Source organism: Triturus cristatus, chromosome 6, assembly GCF_964204655.1.
Source record: "Triturus cristatus chromosome 6, aTriCri1.1, whole genome shotgun sequence".
NCBI lineage: Eukaryota > Metazoa > Chordata > Amphibia > Caudata > Salamandridae > Triturus > Triturus cristatus.
In genome coordinates this window covers 866,583,900-866,602,334 of record NC_140589.1, presented here as the reverse complement: position 1 = coordinate 866,602,334, position 18,435 = coordinate 866,583,900, and the positions used below count along the sequence as shown (strand labels likewise).

Here is an 18,435-nt window from a genome sequence, read left to right as displayed (position 1 = left end):
TGCTTCATGTTGGCGACTAACTTTTCAATGTTTGGTTTTATTTCGCAGTACAAGGGTCTTGCTCGTGCCAGGGCCGGGTTGGAAACCCATAGCAGTCCCCATACCGTGCACACCACGTGCAGCGAGTGAACCGGGCCACTACATTAGGGGTTTTGAGGGGTTCTCCCCCAATAAATATTTGGGGGAAATGGTGCATTCTACAACATATTTGTCATTACACATTTAATTGTATTAGCTTTTAAAGCATAGTAAATGACAACCTTACTATGCACCAGGATACGGCAATGTTTGTTGGGGTTCTTCAATGATTACCTCACTAGCACCCTCCAACAGTGCCTCTTACCTCTCCTTAGCCCCTCTGTCACATGTATTTCATTTGTTTAATTGTACCTCTCATACCAGTGTAGGGTGTCACAGCACTTTACATCACACACATACAGAGACAATGAATCATGCATGTGTAAATCATTGTATAGAAAATGTTACATAAGGCACAGGGGACTACAAGGTGTAGGACTCACATGTCATCCATACTGGTAAGCATTTTTAAGAATGCTTGGTCTGGAGAAGCACAAACTCAGGATTCAGAACATAACACAGTTGTTAGCTTTGACTTTAATAATGAGACTTTATTTCATCCTAAACATACCTTTTAGCAACATCAGGATAATGAAAGACGGGGGGAAAAAAAAAATACCAAACTGTACCATGCAGTTTGAATGCAGCTCTTTGATGGCAGTACATAGCTCACTGTGCTAGATTACAATTGTTACTTATGAACTGCACAGTAACCAAAATAATCCCAGTGACAAAAGCAGTAACCCATTGAGCTTTGCACATAAAATACGTTTTCTTGACATGCATGGTACATGTTCTTTGCAGCAGGCATATTAACCATCTGCGCTACCTTGGATGAGTCAAAACTGCCACTAGACACAGTTCCTGTCTCTCTCCAGCAGGCATATTAATGAATGGAGTTATCTTAGTACTTTTATTGTTGCTTGAAAACTGTTGATTATACAAGGACCTTTGCAGTACTTTTAAAACTGCTGCCTGTGGATCCCCCTCGGAATTTGTCACGGGCCCCGGGGGGTCCGCGTACCACAGTCTAGGAACCACTGCTCTAGACCAGTAGTACACTAATCGTAAGACTAGTGCAAACATCTGAAAGAGCAGGATCATAGGTCCAATGGCCAATTATTCAGTAATGCTTTTCAGTTCTCGTCTTTTGTTTGTGATGGTGTGAAGGCCTAAGTTGAGACAGTCATGATAACAGGACAGGCACTGGTGTGATCAATTTAGATATTGGCTTAGTACAGAAACCCTAGGCCGTAGAGAAAACTATGGAAGGACCCCAGAAGGACTGGCATCAGTCAATGCTAGGGCACTGGCCACTTTAGGCCATGAACAGGGATTCTTTGGGACACATTTAAAGCACTACTGAAGACTTAGCCTTTGACGTTTCCTCAGAGGTACATGCTCCAGAAAGAATAAGCTTTAAAAACATTCTGGTATCATGACTGGTAGACTTTCGCACCCTCGTTATGGTACATCTGTCTTTACCATGATGACAGCACGACAGCCCTCTTGTCCTAAGTGCATAACACACCTCGACTTTAATCAGTGAAATCCACATAGTTTGTGGTTTGATGGACACCTTTTAGATTGTCAACAGGCAATGTAGAGGGGAGACATGTCTCCCTGTGTAGGGGTCTTTGAAAAAAAAGATCACGTAGCTGAAACTGTTGTGTCTCTTCTACTTTTTTGGTACTCATGAATCTTTTGCAGGATGTTAAAACCAAGAATGAAAGGCCACTGGCAAAACTGCTTTTGTACCCCATAAAATGAAGAAAGACAGAATCACACAATGAACAATCTCGCCAGAGGTGTGCTACAAACACAAAACAAGCAAGTCAGGTAGGTAAATGGGTCTTGAACGAATGGCATTTATTGAAACTGGTAATCAATGGCAAAGGTAAGGGGAATAAAAGACAGCATGGAGGACGAGGAGGGAATGTGTGTTGGAAGTTAGAAGATATGCATCACTTGGAGGACTGGACCAAGTACAGTCCAGAAGCTGATGCCATATCCAAATGCTTCATGAGATAAACAAAACTACTGAGGTATGGAAGAAAGCTGCACATACAGGGGCTTGACAGTGGTACATGAGTCAATTCTGAAGAATGTATCTCTTGCTCTGCAAACTATGTTCCTGTGCCTTGCATGACGATATGGGACATCCCGTGCCTCGAACCACTGGGGAAAAAACGTACCAGTATGAATCTTTTAGAGCAGAAGGACTGCACACAAGTACAGAAACAGACATTTTTATGCCTCTCGGAAACCTATATTAGACAAGCATTTGCAATGCAGTCGGTCTCGCATTTGTGAAAGTTTGAGTTTTTGGAGTTATAAACCATTGCTTTTATTTATGTTTAGGGTCTGCATGCACGGAATGCATCACATCCGGATTCCAATACATCATTTTCTAGCATTTTTTTGTGAGTTGCTACTGTGACTCTAATTCCTTCATAGCCAATGCTCCACTCTTCCTTGACTCATAGAACATCTAAAGACACAGAAAGGAGGGTCTGCAAGGAAATGGCACAGCAATATTTAAACATAATCTTGTTAAACAAGCCATACCTGAGGAACTGTTTTTTTTTCGGGTTAGGTGGGGATAATGAGAGCCGGGGACTTTCTAGGTGGAGTCTGCCTCCCTTCGGACCTTGATCTCAGACTTTCAGTACACACAGAGTGGTGATACAAATAGGAGATTCCAACGTGACATCTGTAATTAGCCACTAGTGTTTGAAAGAAATATGAGATTTCAAGCTACATCCTTAAGACTCGGCTGAACAGTTCACATGGCCTCTCATCCACTATCGAGGATTGCAGAAGAGGTAATAAACCTAAAAAACTATAATGAAGCAAAACTCTTGCAATGGCTCCTGAACTAATTAGCACTTGAACCTTCATCATTGAGATTCACAAACTGCAAGGTTTGGTTGCTCCAAGGGTACTGTATCCTACACCAAGAAATTCCAGGTGGGATGAATGATCTCTACGAACTCTACTGGAATTGGGATAAACAAACAAATTCTCACTGGGAAGCAGCACATCCAAAGGATCCATGAACTAGGTTGGGCTGCATCTTGTCCGTAGTGGAAAATTCTAGAGAGAACAACATCAATGCAGCTCATTATTTTCAAAACCAATAATAATCCCTGATTCAAGATAGCTACTCTTAAGATTTTGGGGGCCATTTAGAGTTTGATGGAGGATGAGCACCACTGTAAACTGCTCAACTTACATTTTAACCTACTCTACTTAGTGTCGGGAAAGCACTGGGTTTGCGACGATGGAGCGTCGACTGACTCCACTTTTGAAAACCTCTTTTATGTACATTTGCATCATGAGACACAGACATCAAAAAAGATGGCACCGTTGTTGCGTTTCACATGATATCACCGAAAAAGCGCTTCGCCGCCTCGTCAGGTGTAGTAATCCACAATATAAATGCAATTACAATACAATATAAAATGTTATGGCTCAAGAAGGTATTTAATGTGCAGCAAGCCAAGTGTTTGAAATGAAGTTACAAAATAAAAGTTAAAAATAATAAATGTAAAACTGCCCTTACATAGTGCTCCACATATCTCTTTGGTGCACTAGAAATACAGCCCTTGCATAGTTTGACTTTCAACATATTCTCCTCAGGCTCAGCTATTCGAACGCTATTTTCCTTGGGGTAACTGTGTCTCATTACCTGGGTCTGGTACCTCGGCCACTCTCACACTTTGTAAGCACATAATTCATCCATTTTCGGGCAAAACTAATATATTTGTCTCCAATCTTCTGTCGAAATTCGCCAGACATCAGACGAACAGCTTCCTTATGATACTGAAAGAAAGCCAATGTAAGTGTTAGAATAATGGAAACAAAATGCACAACCAACACCATCCACAGGATAAGTAACAGGCTAATAACCTTGGTCTGACAGATGAAACGTCAAACATACTTTGGCTTCAGCAGATCATTCTCAGTATGCCGTTTGTATGAAAATAAGAGAACAAATTACCTAGTAGCTTTGCATGAATAAAACACTTTTAAAAAAAATATGTGCCACACGAATCTTAAAGGCTGCCTCAGAATGTCAGATCCAATGGACTGTGGTCAAGGAAAAAACTGGAAGCCCTTCCAGTCAGAGGATTCTAATGAAAAGTATTCTGAAGGAATGGCTTCCTGCATGTTTATTACTCATTTGTGAATTCCACCACTTACCTCTGCAGACTGACCGGAAGCCACCACCAACTGAAAACATCCTAAACCTGGGCATGTGAATCGTGGGAGCCTAATCCAACTTCAAACTGCACACAGACTGGTATATCGGTAGTAACCGTCATATACTGAAGGCCTACAGTCCGCACTGCTCTATTTATCAGTATAAGGATATAGGGCCAGATGTATAAAAGGGTTTTACCCATTCTTGTGTCTATGGGAAAATGTGTTCGTACATATGTTGCTGCGACTGACAGCCAGTGAGAGAATGCAATATTTGGGGTGACGTGGTTTCACAGCCTTAGTCACACACAGCCCAATCCTACACGTGGCAAACGAATGGTGGCGCTGTGTGGTCACCAGTGAACAGGCAAGGCTTTTCAGCACACCATTCCGTGTTGCTATACGCTAATCAAAAGATATATTTACAGTAGTCCTTCTCTTCTAATATGGCATCCTAAGGTAGGCACCTTACGTTGCCTTATGGAACTACTTGCGCTTAGGGCATCTAATATGCAGTGATTTGCAGCAACCTATAATGGAAGTATAGCAGCCTTAAGAGCCTCTCCCACGCTTCACTATCCACAAAAAGGCCATGACTACTACCAACATCTATTTCTTTGCACACTGTGATCAGATAGCGATATTTTCCACATTTGGGAATCTAGTGGACTATTACCGAATGAAATACCAAATGAACGAAATGGCAATGACCCCAAACGCCAACTTCCCCAGTAGCATTCCTTTCACCTTTGCCCTGTTAAAGTCTAACATGGAGTTTCATTCACCTTTGGATGCCAACCAGGCAATCAGATATAATATCGTCCATTCCAGGCCCCACCTCCATTACCAGCTGGGTATCGTTAGCATATCCCTGGAAACGCAGCATGTGTTTCCTGAATAAAACTTCCAGTGGTTGCATATACATATCAAGTGGAGGAGGGGAAAAGGCAATATTTTAAAATAGGAAAGAGTTCTGGATTTTACATTTTCTGGTGACATTGCCATCATGTTTTCTGTTAGATTTTCCTGGATCACCACAGTATAGATTGTAGATCATGGAATATTTATTTATAGAACACCTTCCTGAGGCTTTTCCGACTGCAAGGGTTTTAATTCACACCCAAATCTTCATCGAAACATTGTTAGAAATCAATCTTAACCTTTTCAATTTTTTTTCACAACTAAGTGAATTTCTAGTAAGCGTCACAGAAATGTGAAAACATTATCTGAAAGAGACACGTTAGTGATAGATTCCTTACCTGAGAATATCCCCAGGCATCAGACTGGATCGGTAAAGTCTTTTTGTAGCAGTACCCCTGCACATCAGTAGGTGGTGTCGTGCGGCTCCGCGTCCATCACTGGCGTCGTATGCGCCGAGATGACGTCACGGAGACAACTTAGGCGCCACCCATGCGCGTTGATGTCAGTTCCTTCTTTTTCCGCGCCAGCAAGCGCAGATCCGGTTAGAGCACGTACTGTAGTCACTTTTTGACTACTCTTTTGAGACTTTTTGTCTCCCCTTTTCTGGTGCACGTAGGGATGCCTGGATTTAAGTCTTGTGGGGCCTGCCGTCGCAATCTGTCGGTGGTAGACCCCACGATGTTTGCCTCTACTGCCTGGAGACCGACCACGACTCCCGGTCCTGCCGGGCCATGGCCTCGAAGGCCTTGAGGGAGCGGCGCCGGAAGCTGCTGGAGGCCCGGCACTCGTCCCAGCGCCGTTCCAGATCCAGGGACCGTTCCCGGGATCGCTCACGGGGCCACAGTCGTCGCTCCTCGGGCTCCAAGTCTTCGCCCTTGGATTCCGGTAAGCGACGCCATAAAAAGAAGTCGAAAAAGCGTGTTCGCTCTCCGATGTCCCCCCGTCGGTACTCGGATGAGGACGAGGGGGACAGGGGTTCTGGCAGCTACGTGGGCCTCGCTGCACAGGTTTACCAAGCATTACTGCCTTGACAGTCAAGTTCGGAGAGACGGCTTTTTTGGCCGTTCCGTTCTTCGTGACTTTGCGGTGTAATCTGTTCACAGATCCTCCACCGGGGTTGGTATTGCTGGGGTATCTATTCTAAGGTAAGGAATCTATCACTGACGTGTCTCTTTCAGATGCACAAGTTACTATTTGCGTAATGATATATCTATAAGAGACATTAGTTAGTGATAGATTCCTTACCGCCCTACCCATCCTCTCTGTTTTGCGAACTGATTTCTAGGGTTAAGGTGATCCCCTTTCAGGGCCCTAGTTTCATGGTGGCACCAGTGGTCAGTTTCTTGCATGGTTCTGCGTTCCTGGCACGGAAAGTCGTGTACAGAACTGACGTCAGCGCGCATGGGTGGCGCCTAAGTAGTCTCTGTGACGTCATCTCGGCGCATACGACGCCAGTGACGGACGCGGAGCCACACGACGCCACCTACTGACGCGCAGGGGTACTGCTACAAAAAGACTTTCCGGATCCAGTCTGACGCCTGGGGATATTCTAAGGTAAGGAATCTATCACTAACTAATGTCTCTTACAGATATATCGTTACACAAGTACTAACTTGTGCGTTAAAATGGAAGCAATATATATTAGAATGTCTACAACTGGAGAAGAACAGGTGTCCACGCCAACCAGTGAGGAGCTTTGCCTGTAAGTGTTCCCCCATTAGTTATTTTTGAAATGCAGAACATGAAAGTTTCTATGTCCAGGTGGATTCCTCATGTAAAATTGTCTTAGTGTTGCTCTTTTATAACAAAATAGTTACTTACCAGTAGGAGCAGTTTTGCAGCTTGACAAGTTTTCTGGATCCACATGCTGTGCATTATACCGCCATCTAGTTGTTGGGTCCAGAATAGTCTTTTTATTTTCTTCTTGTTTTGGGAGTTGTCGACCACCATTTGGTGCCAGGTACGTCCCTTGTGTGACGTCAGATGGCGCCCTGGAGGTCGTTGTGCGTGGTACCAATCTTTGGATTCTTTTTTCTCTCTGTGTTTTCAGTCTATAGTCCTTTAGATAGTTCCTTAGATAATTATTATAACCTGCTTCCCCACCTGTTTGTATTCCTTGTAGGGGAGACCGGCTGGGTCGCATGTGAATCCAGAAAACTCTTCAAGCTGCAAAACTACTCCTACTGATTAGTAACCATTTCGTTTTGCAGCGTGAATCCTTTTCTGGATTCGCATGCTGTGCATCAGATTACGTAGCGGTTTCTCCCATCCTGGGGAGGCTGTGGCGAGAAGACCTTGCGAACAGGTGTTGAACTACTTTCTATCCTATTTGTGCTTCCTTATTGATTTGTATGTCCACACAATAATGCTTGGTGAATGTGTGTGGTGATGCCCATGGAGCTGCTGCACATATAGTGTCTATGGGCACATTGCCCATAAATGCCAGAGTCGCTACTTTTTTTTCCTAGTGGAATGAGCTGTTGGTCGGACCGTTAATTCCTTGTTAGCGATGGTATAGCATAATGGTTTGGACTATCCATCGTGAGATTATTGCCCTTGTGACTGGCGTTTGTGTGTGCACAGGCAACAAACAACTGTTTGGTCGTGCGAGTTTGTTCTGTTTTCTGTAGGTAATACAGTATTGCTCTCCTTACATGCAGGGTATAGAGGCTTTTTTCCCCTTTTGATTGTGGGTTTTTGAAGAAAACCGGAAGGAGTATACTTTGATTTAAGGGATATTTGGATACCACTTTTGGTAGGAACTGTGGGTTTGTTTTTAAAATAACTTCGTCCTTGTGGATTTGCATGTATGGTTATTGTATGGTTAATGCTTGTAATTCACTTACTCTTCGTAAGGATGTAATGGAATTCCATGAACAGACAAGATGACCTAAAGTCAGCCACCCTCTGGAGATAAACCAGGGTTGCTCTCCTTACATCCACAGAATGTAAATCGATTTCTTCAGGAGACTGAGGATCTGGAAAGAAGAGTGGTAAAAGTACCTTCTGCTGCTTGTGGAACGAGGAGTTAACTTCAGGAATAAATGATTGACCTTGGCATAAAACAATACTATCCTCACAATCCATAAAGAAAGGAGCTTTGCATTACAGTGCACCCAACTCACTCAGCCTCCTAGCCGAAGTAAGAGCCACTAGGTAGAACACTTTCAAGGCCGGGGCCAGATGTCAACCAAATGAAGTGGGTCAAAGGGTGGATATTTCAAAACCTACAACATCAATGGGAGAGCCGACACTGGAACTGGAAAGAGTGGAGTGAGAGAAGGACATACCTTAGCAAACCCATTAAACAACATTTGCACCAGCCTCTAGTCGTCTTCTAAATTCCCCCAAAGTGCCCTGAAAGTTTTATTACCACCCATTGGATTCTTAGGGTTGAGGAACTAAAATCCAACGAGAACCCATCCTGGTGAACTTTCAGAATCTGTGGAAGTGAAGTAGAAAGTGGGAGCAACTGCTTATCCAAACACCACTTCCTAAAGGATGCCCTATGTCTTGAATGAGATGATCTAGTGGATGATCTTTTGTCAGACTGAAGACACAGAATACAATAAACTCCTGGATCTCAGCCCTGCCTTTTCAACTTCCAGGCCTTCAACCTGAGTCTTACTAGCAAGTTGGTTCGGAAACTGGGAAAAGCTAGAGGGCATGGGACAACTGGCAGAAACCACTCCTGATCCATCTTCATCACTACCAGAAGATGAAAAGAGGACACGCAGGGCCAGGCTGGAGCCAACAGGATCACCTGAGCCCATGATGGATGACACATCTGCCAACATTTTAGACAGTTGCTCCTTTTTGACTAGAATGTCAGAGATGTGTGAGCTCTCCTGGATGGTTTCCGCCAAGGACTTCAAGTCTCTCACCAAAGTCTGAAAGGCAAACCATTGTACGGAACGGCTCTCAGTGAAAACTTTGATGCATCAAAGCACTTTTTAATTCCCTTGTTCCGTTTTCGATTGCCCGAGTCAGAAAGGACGCTATCATCTGGATTCAGGGATGATCCCTTATCAATGGAGCCAAAATCCAATCCACCTTGATGAACTGATTCCGTACTTTATTCTCCTCTTTCAGAGGATTTTTGTACGAATCTTGGAATATGACTTTGATCCAGCTGTTTCTAATTCCTGAAAATGAATTTCTTAATCTTTGGCAGCAAGAGGAGAGGTGTGGCTGAAGGCTTAGAATATTGGGGAAACAACACCATACTGCCCTCCTCCTCTGCAGGTGAATCGAACCCCAAATTGCATCAGATGTGGAGGAGAATAAAAGAAAGATCCCCTCTACATATGCACTTGCCACCAGTACAAGGTTTAATCGAGATTGAGTTGCTGGTGGAATCTACATCCCCAGACTTATACTCATGCTTCCTAGATTTCTTTGATTTTGGAGCCAAGACTTTAGCCACTGCTTAATTATTTCTATCCTGTAATTGCCCAGCTGACAGCCGGCCTGGACTAGCAGGAGACCAGGACACTTTGACCTGTGCCCCAATGGTTCACCTCCGTCCTGACCCTCCGAGGAAAGAGAGTGGAAGAGCCTTATCTTTTCTGACCTTATCCACTTCATTATTTCATTGGAATGTGAAGTACCAAAAAATAATACTTCCTTAAATACACCCTTAGATCAGAAAGCAGCTTAATCTGTGGTTATATAGCCCGGCTATGAATTGATGAAAGTGCCCTAATTCGTAAACTGCAGTCAGTCTTTAAGCTCGGGGAGAGCACCGCATCTCCATGCCAATCGCTTCAGCATGCTTCCTGGAGAAGCACTGTCCTCTCCACTCAGAAACGGAGCTGTGTGCATGTCAGCACACAATGGCGAAGCTCACCATCTTTCAAACTGCCTTGTGGACCCTCAGCAAGTGTGCCCACTCCTGTCAGCTCACCAAGCCCAGGAGAGGCACCATTAACAATAAAGCCCAAACAACCACTATTACTGGTCTCGAAGGAGCAGAGCCTGGCCAAATATATCTGTAGCTGGTACATCGCACCCGCCCATGAATGTGTCCGCAAGACAAAGAAAAAAAAGCAAGTGGGGGGAGAACTTTTATGTTTCTAGGGGGTGTCTCAGAGACAGTGGGGCTTGCCTAGGTAATTATTCAAGGTGAGAGGGAAGAGGGGGTCATCTTTTTCCATCAGCCGACCCTTTCATTTGTAATGTTCTTCATAGCTCATCTATAAGGTGAAAATGTACATCTTGCACACCCTGACCTGAATGAAAATCAGAGGCTAGCTGCTAACATAGTGGTTCGATGCCACTAATCCGAATACCTATTCCTCAGTCAATCTTTGAAACAGTATTCTGTGCTCCCAGTGCAGTTTGTTCATCTATTTGAATGTGAAAAACTTTAAACATATCATAGAAAAGTACTCCTGTTCTCTACCTAGCTAAGTGGCTTAACCTAATGCAATATACGCGACTTTACCTCAAATCCAAAGTTGTATCCCTGAATCATGGCTTCTCTGTAGTATTGCTGCAAAATGGCTGTTTCCGTCTCTTCACCCTCGGCTTCAAATTCAGAGGTGAACATGTGGTCAACCCTGTTGATGGCCCCACTTATCTTGTTGCATAGATGTAATGCTTCACTCTGAAAGTAAAAGAACACTGCAATAAAGTACCAACTCAGAACTATGCAAGTATTTAAGTAGAATGTTCTCTAGAGCCTGGGGGTAGGAAATGGCCCAGTTTGTGCCTTAGAGTAGTGTGGGTCTGTATTGCTTAAGATTAAAATTCTGGCATTTTGGGGGGACCTACAGATTTGGCAACAGGTATATAAAACAGATGAACTACTACACAGTGGAGCAGAGGATTTTTTTTTCGAGGCAGTATGGAAGATAAGGGCAACAGCTCACTAGTGGCACATTTATAAATATTGTCTCAGGAGTGAACTAAATGGTTACATGCGGACACAAATGGCAGGAAATACCTTGAGGTGCTGCAAGGCTTTGGCAATGACGGGCTGGCTTGATGTCTGCTCTTGATGCAAAGTTACGAGTCCTTCAATCGATTGCTGGAACGCTTTTCTCTGGCTCACCAGGTGTGCAGATTGCATGACCACGAGAAGAAGGTTATCCACCTAGGAAAATTAACTATGGATGTAATAGTTCACTTTCGGACATGTGGAAGCAAGTGTAGTTTATCCATTAGCAAAGTCTTTCTACTGTAGGTAGCCCCGGAAAGAGGGAGGAACCAGCCAGACTCTGGTCGTGGCAGCTATGTTTAAGTAAGAGTTGAGCTCCAGGCAAGCCCCAGAGAATGTTGTCCTTAGTGTGTGTCGGTATAGTGTGCCAATATGTAACAAAACACATACTTTAAGTGCACAGATTACTGACCTGACTCTCTACTCTGCCGTGTCACTTACTGCTCTGAGGGCACACTGTCATGTGGTGGAGGGGAGTGTCAAACACAAAATGGTGAGAGAGAGCTATACTTTGCCTTGCATAAGTGGTGGTGTCTTGCAGCTAGGGGTATTGATGAGCAGTACAGTTAAAAACGTGTACCACCTCCACTGTTCTACCAGAATTTAGAATTTACTGGAGGAAAAATAGGGAAGACCAAGAAAAAAGCATGTGCAGCACGGGACAGCTTTTCCAAATCGTTCAAAGGAATTTCACTCCAAGAATCCCACACGCCTTCTAGATGATTGTCACCAAGCCCTGCCCAAGAGGGACTCTTCGTTATTACTGAAGGAATATGCTACTTGCCAGTATGCATCTGTTCTTGGCATGTAGAGCTGCAGATCTATACACTGTGCATAGATCGCCATCTGGTGTTGGGCCCGGATGTTTGCAGTTTGTTTTTCTTCTTGGACAATCTTTGGAAGTCACGAGTTCAGTGACTCCTCCTTCGGTCCGTACTGCGCATGGGCTTCGGCTCCATCCTCAGATTGTTTTTCGCCAGCAGGGAAAAGATGGAGCGTAGTGATAATAGTAAAGAAACCCATGTGTGTTGTATCTAAATAAGATAGACTGGAACGGATACAGGTAGCCGGGGAGGCGGGTGGGCGTGTATAGATCTGCAGCTCTACATGCCAAGAACAGATGCATACTGGTAAGTAGCATATTCCGTTCGAGGCATATGAGCTGCAGATTATACACTGTGCATAGATTATACAGCAGTACCCAACCCTAGAGGCGACCACCGGTATCCGTTGCAGTGGTTTGAAACAGTGTCTTTGGTACAGCCTGGCCCACACTAGCTTGTTGTTTGGAGTGCACGGCTACACAGTAATGTTTTGTGAGGTGAACAACCTTTACAACGCAACTTTTACACCGCACTACCATTACAACGAAACTATTACAACGCGAAATCTGTTACAACGCATGCCATTACAACGCATGCTATTACAACGAAATGCACTAGATGGCGTGCTAACATTAGAAATAGTGTAGTTTTACTATCCAAACACCTTCCCTACTGCAACGTGGACTGGAGTTAGAATAGTAAATTATACATTTCTAATGTCAGCACTCCATCTAGTGTACGTCGTTGTAAAAGCATGCGTTGTAAAGGCTGGCGTTGTAACAGATCTTGCGGTGTAAAAAATGCGTTGTAACGGCATGCGGTGTAAAAGCATGCGTTGTAACGTCATACATCCGTTTTGTGAAGGTGTGCGGTGTTGACCATGTGGCTGCTTTGCAGATGTCATCCAAGGGTATGTTCCCTAGAAAAGCCATAGAAGCCCCTATCTTTCTTGTAGAGTGGGCTTTAGGTGGAACAGATAATGTTCTCTTTGCTTTGTGATAACAAATTTGTATGCACTTTACAATCCACCTAGCTATCCCTGATTTTGAGATGGGGTTGCCTTTATGCGGTGGAGAGAAGGAGACAAACAACTGTTTAGTCTTCCTGAAAGGTTGCGTTCTTTGTATGTAGTACAGTAAAGCCCTTTTAACATCAAGTGTATGTAGAGCCCTTTCTGCAACAGATTGAGGTTGAGAAAAAAAAAACGGTAATTCCACCGATTGATTGAGATGGAAGGGGGAAATGACCTTGGGCAGAAATTTTGGATTTGTGCAAAGTATCACCTTGCTGTGATGTATCTGTAAAAAGGGTTCTTGTATAGTGAACGCTTGTATTTCGCTAACCCTTCTAAGGGAAGTGATAGCTACGAGGAAAGCTGTTTTCCAAGTAAGGAATTGTAGCTCACATTTATGCATTGGTTCGAAAGGCGGTCCCATTAGCCTTGTAAGAACTACGTTTAGATTCCACACAGGTGAGGGTGGTGCCCTGGGCGGAATTACTCTTTTAAGGCCTTCCATGAAGGCTTTAATAGCAGGCACTCTGAAAAGTGATAAATGCTGTCTGTTTTGCAGGTAAGCAGCAATTGCTGCTAGGTGCAGACGGATGGATGAGTACGCCAGGTTACACCTTTGAAGATGGAGCAGATAGCATATGATGTGCTGTATGGATACATCTAAAGGGTTGATTGTATTGTTACGGCAGTAAACAACAAATCTCTTCCACTTTGCGGCATAGCATGCTCGAGTGGTAGGACGTCTGGCTTCCCTGATAATGTTCATGCAATCAGGGGGAAGGTTAAGGTATCCAAATTCTAAGATTTCAGGAGCCAGATCGCAAGGTTGAGCTGAGCTGGGTCCGGGTGCCTGATTTCTCCATGGTTCTGGGTTAGGAGGCATGGGGACAGGTGCAGTTTTTGATGTGGTACCACCGAGAGCTGTAGTAGTGTGGTGTACCACGGCTGCCTGGCCCATGTTGGAGCTACCAGAATGAGTGTGAGGGAGTGCTGTTGTAGCTTCCTTACCACTAATGGAATTAGCGGGAGAGGTGTAAAGGCGTATGCAAATTTGCCTGACCAGTTCATCCATATCGCATTGCCTTTGGACAATGGGTGTGGGTATCTGGCGGCGAAGCTTGGGCATTTTTTGTTTTCGTGGGTGGCGAAGAGGTCTATCTGAGGATGCCCCCACTTGTGAAAGAATGGGTGAAGAACTTGTGGATGCAGTTCCCATTCGTGCATTTGCTGAGTTTGTCTGCTGAGCAGATCTGCCATGGTGTTTTGTATACCTGGGACGTGTTGTGCCAGGAGAAAGATTTTTTGTGGGATTGCCCATCTCCATATGCTCTGTGCTAAGCGAGAGAGCTGGGGAGAGTGTGTCCCCCCCTGTTTTTGAATATAGTACATTGCAGTCATATTGTCTGTGCGAATGAGGACTGCTTTGGCCGAGATTTGTTTCTGAAACGATTTCAGGGCTAGAAAGATCGCCAATAACTCCAGATGGTTGATGTGGAGTAACCTCTGTTGTGGCGTCCATACACCTTGCACTGTGAGGTGTAATAGGTGCGCTCCCCAGCCAGAGAGCGATGCGTCCGTTGTTAGAATCACCTGAGGAACCGGGTCCAGGAACGGTCGCCCTTTGGAAAGGTTTGTGGTGTTCCACCACTGCAGAGAGCGATGGGTGCGACCGTCCACCAACAACAGATCCGTCAGCTGTCCCTGGGCCTGGTTCCACTGGCGTGCTAGGCACTCTTGGAGTGGACGCATGTGGAGTCTTGCATGAAGCACTATGAAGATGCAAGATGCCATCATCCCGATTAGCTTCATGAACACTCTTGCTGGGAGTGAGTGCTGAAGAAGGAATCTTTGGCGCAAGGCTTGTATGCTTGCGATTCTGGCTGAGTTGGGATATGCTATAGCTTTTGAGGTGTCTATAGTGGCACCGAGGTACTGCTTTGTGTGAGACGGTATCAGCTGGGACTTTTGGTAGTTCACCGTGAAGCCTAGCTGGTGGAGTAGTTGGATGGTAGTGTTTGTATGTTGCACACACTGGTTTGTAGGACGCAGCTTTTATGAGCCAGTCGTCCAAGTAGGGGAAGACGTGAATGTGTTGTCTTCTGAGGTGTGCCGCCACTACTGCTAGGCATTTGGTAAACACCCGTGGTGCGGTTGTGACCCCGAAGGGGAGAACCTTGAACTGATAATGCTGGCCGTCCACCACAAATCTGAGGTACTTTCTGTGAGACGGGGGTATTGGAATATGAAAGTATGCGTCTTTCAAGTCCAGTGTAGTGAGAAAGTCGCCCTGACAGAGGAGTGGGAGAACTTGTTGGAGAGTTACCATGTGAAAATGGTCTGAATGTATATATGCATTTAGAGGCCGGAGGTCTAGTATGGGCCGTAGGGTCTCGTCTCTCTTTGGTATCAGAAAGTACAGAGAGTAGACCCCTAAATTTTGCTGATTGACGGGGACCTGCTCTATAGCTTGTTTTTGCAGGAGGGAGAGTACCTCTTGTTTCAGCAGTGTGGTATGTTCTTGTGACATTGTACGGTGCCTGGGTGGAATATTTGGGGGGGTAGATGTTAGTTCGAGACAGTACCCTGACCGAATAATTTGGGTCACCCATTTGTCTGATGTTATGGTCTCTCAGGTTTGAAAAAAGTCTTGTAGTCTGCCCCCGACTGGAGTGGAATGGTCTGGGGGGAGCGGGGGAAAGTCATTGCGTGGGCGGAGTGGCAGAACGGGCGGTGTTGGTTTTGCCCCGCCTTTATTATTGTTCCCTCTATATCCACCTCTTTGATAGCCCTTTGAGAAGGTAGTCTGAGGAGGGGACTTGTAGGACGTAGAGGCGTTATCGGCAGAGTAACCTCTGCCAGTGCCTCGAAAGGAGGAACGGCAAAAGGAGCGTCTAGGGTGTGGAATTGTAATGCCCACATAGACTTCGCCGTATCTGTATCCTTCTTCATTTTTTCCAAGGCTTCATCTACTTTTGGGCCAAATAAGTGTTGTTGGTCAAAAGGGTGGTTCAATATAGATGCTTGGACCTCCGGCTTAAAGCCTGAGATTCTGAGCCAGGCGTGGCGGCGAAGCAGAACTCTGGTGTTTATAGCCCTGGAAGCTGTGTCTGCTGCGTCAAGGGCACATTTAATAGAGGTGTTGGTAATGATCTTTCCCTCTTGTATTAGTTCATGAGCCTTATTTTTATATTTCTCTGGGAGATGTTGCATGAGAGCCTCCAGCTCATCGTAGTGCGCTCTGTCGTACCGTGCCAGCAGCGCTTGCGTGTTGGCGATGCGCCACATATTGGCAGCTTGCGAGGCAGTGCGTTTGCCTGAGGCATCTAAGAGCTTGGACTCCTTATCGGGTGGTGGAGCCTCACCTGATGACTGCGAATTGGATCGCTTCCTAGCTGTGGATACCACTAATGAGTCTAAGGGAGCAGGCCCTTTAATATAGGCAGGATCTGTGGGGGCTGCCTTATATTTCTTCTCTATTCTGGGGTTTAAGACCCTAGCCCTGACTGGGTCTTTGAAAACCTCTGCCGCATGTTTGGTCACCCCTTTAAGCATGTGCAATATAGCAGTAGATTTATCTACGATGTCAAAAGTGTCAAGTAGGAAGTCTTCCTCAACTGGATCACTGTGTAACTCCACCCCATGATAATGTGCCGCCCGCTGCAACAAGTGGTGGAACCCCAGGGAATCCTCCGGTGGAGATGGCCTGGATGGATAAAGATCATCCTGAGGCACATCTGGGACATCTGGATTGTGATAATCCTCCCATGGGTCTGGTGTTCCTGGAGGAGTGGGGTCCTGTGGGGCATCTGTTGGATCATAATAGGGATCCCCTTGGTCATCAGGGTCTGGAGACGGAGTTGGAGAGCGATGAGGCAAGGGTGGAGAAGGTGGAGGTGGAGATGGGGGAAGTGGAGGAGGTGGTGGGGAGGGTACTCTGAAAGGGGATGTGGCAGAGTCCTTCCGTTTTGGCGGTGGAGGAGGAGCTGGCTTGTCTAAATGTCGTTTTTTGGAAGACAAAGTCAAATGTCCAGTCTTTGGATCCTTTGTTAAAGTCTTTTACCGAGGATCTGGCATGAAGAGCTCCTCCGGCGCCGAATCCTCCGTCGGTGCCGATGTTTTCGGAGCCAACGGCTTCGTTGGTTTAACCGTGCCATGCTTTTTCGGGGCCTCCGATTTTTTGTTCGGTGCCGAGGCAGGCTTCGGCACGGGAGCGTCGGTGCCGAGGGATTTATGTTTGGTCGGCATCGAGAGGCCAGGTTTCGACACCGATGGCTTCGGAACGGAGCTTGGTGTGGTTTTCTTCGGTGCCGAAGGGTGTTTTTCGGCGCCGCTAGCAGGCTGGCTCGAGCCCGAGCCGCCGGGAGACTTGTGATGCCTCTTCACCGGGCCCGAAGGTGGGGTGATGGAAGCAGTATGCTTGGTTTTCCCTAGGCCCGGAGGCGAAGGTGTAACCGGAGTCTCTTTCGGTATGGGCGCGGGAGTGGGAGGGGGTAGAGTACTCACGACCCTCTGCGCCAGTGTGATCTCCTCCACGTCGGAGTCGTCGGCTTCGGAAGCGCTGACGACATCGTCCTCCTGTTCGGTGTGCTGCTGTCCCGGAGCTCCGGTGTCTTCTCCGAAGATGTCAGGTGGAGCCGAGGTCGATGAGTGCGCCATGGTGCGTCGAGCTCGTCGATCCCAAATAGTCTTTTTCGATCGAAAAGACTTGCAAGCGGGACAGTCTTGGGCCTCGTGTTCGGGAGAGAGGCATAGGTTTCACACCTGGTGTAGGTCGGTGTGGGGAAACTTAGACCCACATTTTGGGCACTTCTTGAAGGGAGTCCTTTCCATCGGTCGAGACCGGAGTTGAGATAGGCCCGAAGGCCGCTGCCGATGCCTGGAATCGAGGAAGTGCCGAAGAGAGAGATGAAGATGATTCCGTCTGAAGAATCTCGATGGACGAGGATTTTTCGTCGAAGGTCGAACGGGAAAGGTTTGAAGCCGGAGCACGAAGTATTACATCCGAGCCCGATGGCGGAAAAAAACAATCTGAGGATGGAGCCGAAGCCCATGCGCAGTACGGACCGAAGGAGGAGTCACCGAACTCGTGACTTCCAAAGATTGTCCAAGAAGAAAAACAAACTGCAAACATCCGGGCCCAACACCAGATGGCAATCTATGCACAGTGTATAATCTGCAGCTCATATGCCTCGAACAGATTATTTCTGAATACCTGTCCTCCATTATGATTATTGTTTTATCCTCATCGTTTTAGTCGGAATCCTGATTGGTCAAACTTATATAAATCCATCAGCTCATGATAAGAAACACATTGCTAGGCTGTCACAATGGTGTAAATATGCAGAATACTGCCTTTGGAATGACTCAGCCAACGGGGGACAGTTGGAATTTTCACCAAATCAATGAACTGAGTCTTCAGTCTGTCTAAATAAAGGACATGGCAATTTGGAAAG

At 45.8% G+C, this 18,435-nt stretch overlaps 1 protein-coding gene across 4 annotated transcripts in view; it reads right to left on the bottom strand.

Annotated features, from left to right (window-relative positions):
* MAP3K4 (mitogen-activated protein kinase kinase kinase 4) overlaps window positions 1-18,435 on the bottom strand; it is a 483,141-nt gene that overhangs the window by 117,606 nt on the left and 347,100 nt on the right. For all 4 annotated transcript variants that reach the window (XM_085611454.1, XM_085611451.1, XM_085611452.1 and 1 more), the window contains exons 11-13: window positions 11,153-11,302; window positions 10,652-10,813; window positions 3,770-3,903 (exon numbers count right to left, since the gene is read on the bottom strand). In XM_085611454.1, coding sequence (XP_085467580.1) covers window positions 3,770-3,903; window positions 10,652-10,813; window positions 11,153-11,302 — 446 coding nt within the window. The remainder of the gene's footprint in view (window positions 1-3,769; window positions 3,904-10,651; window positions 10,814-11,152; window positions 11,303-18,435) is intronic.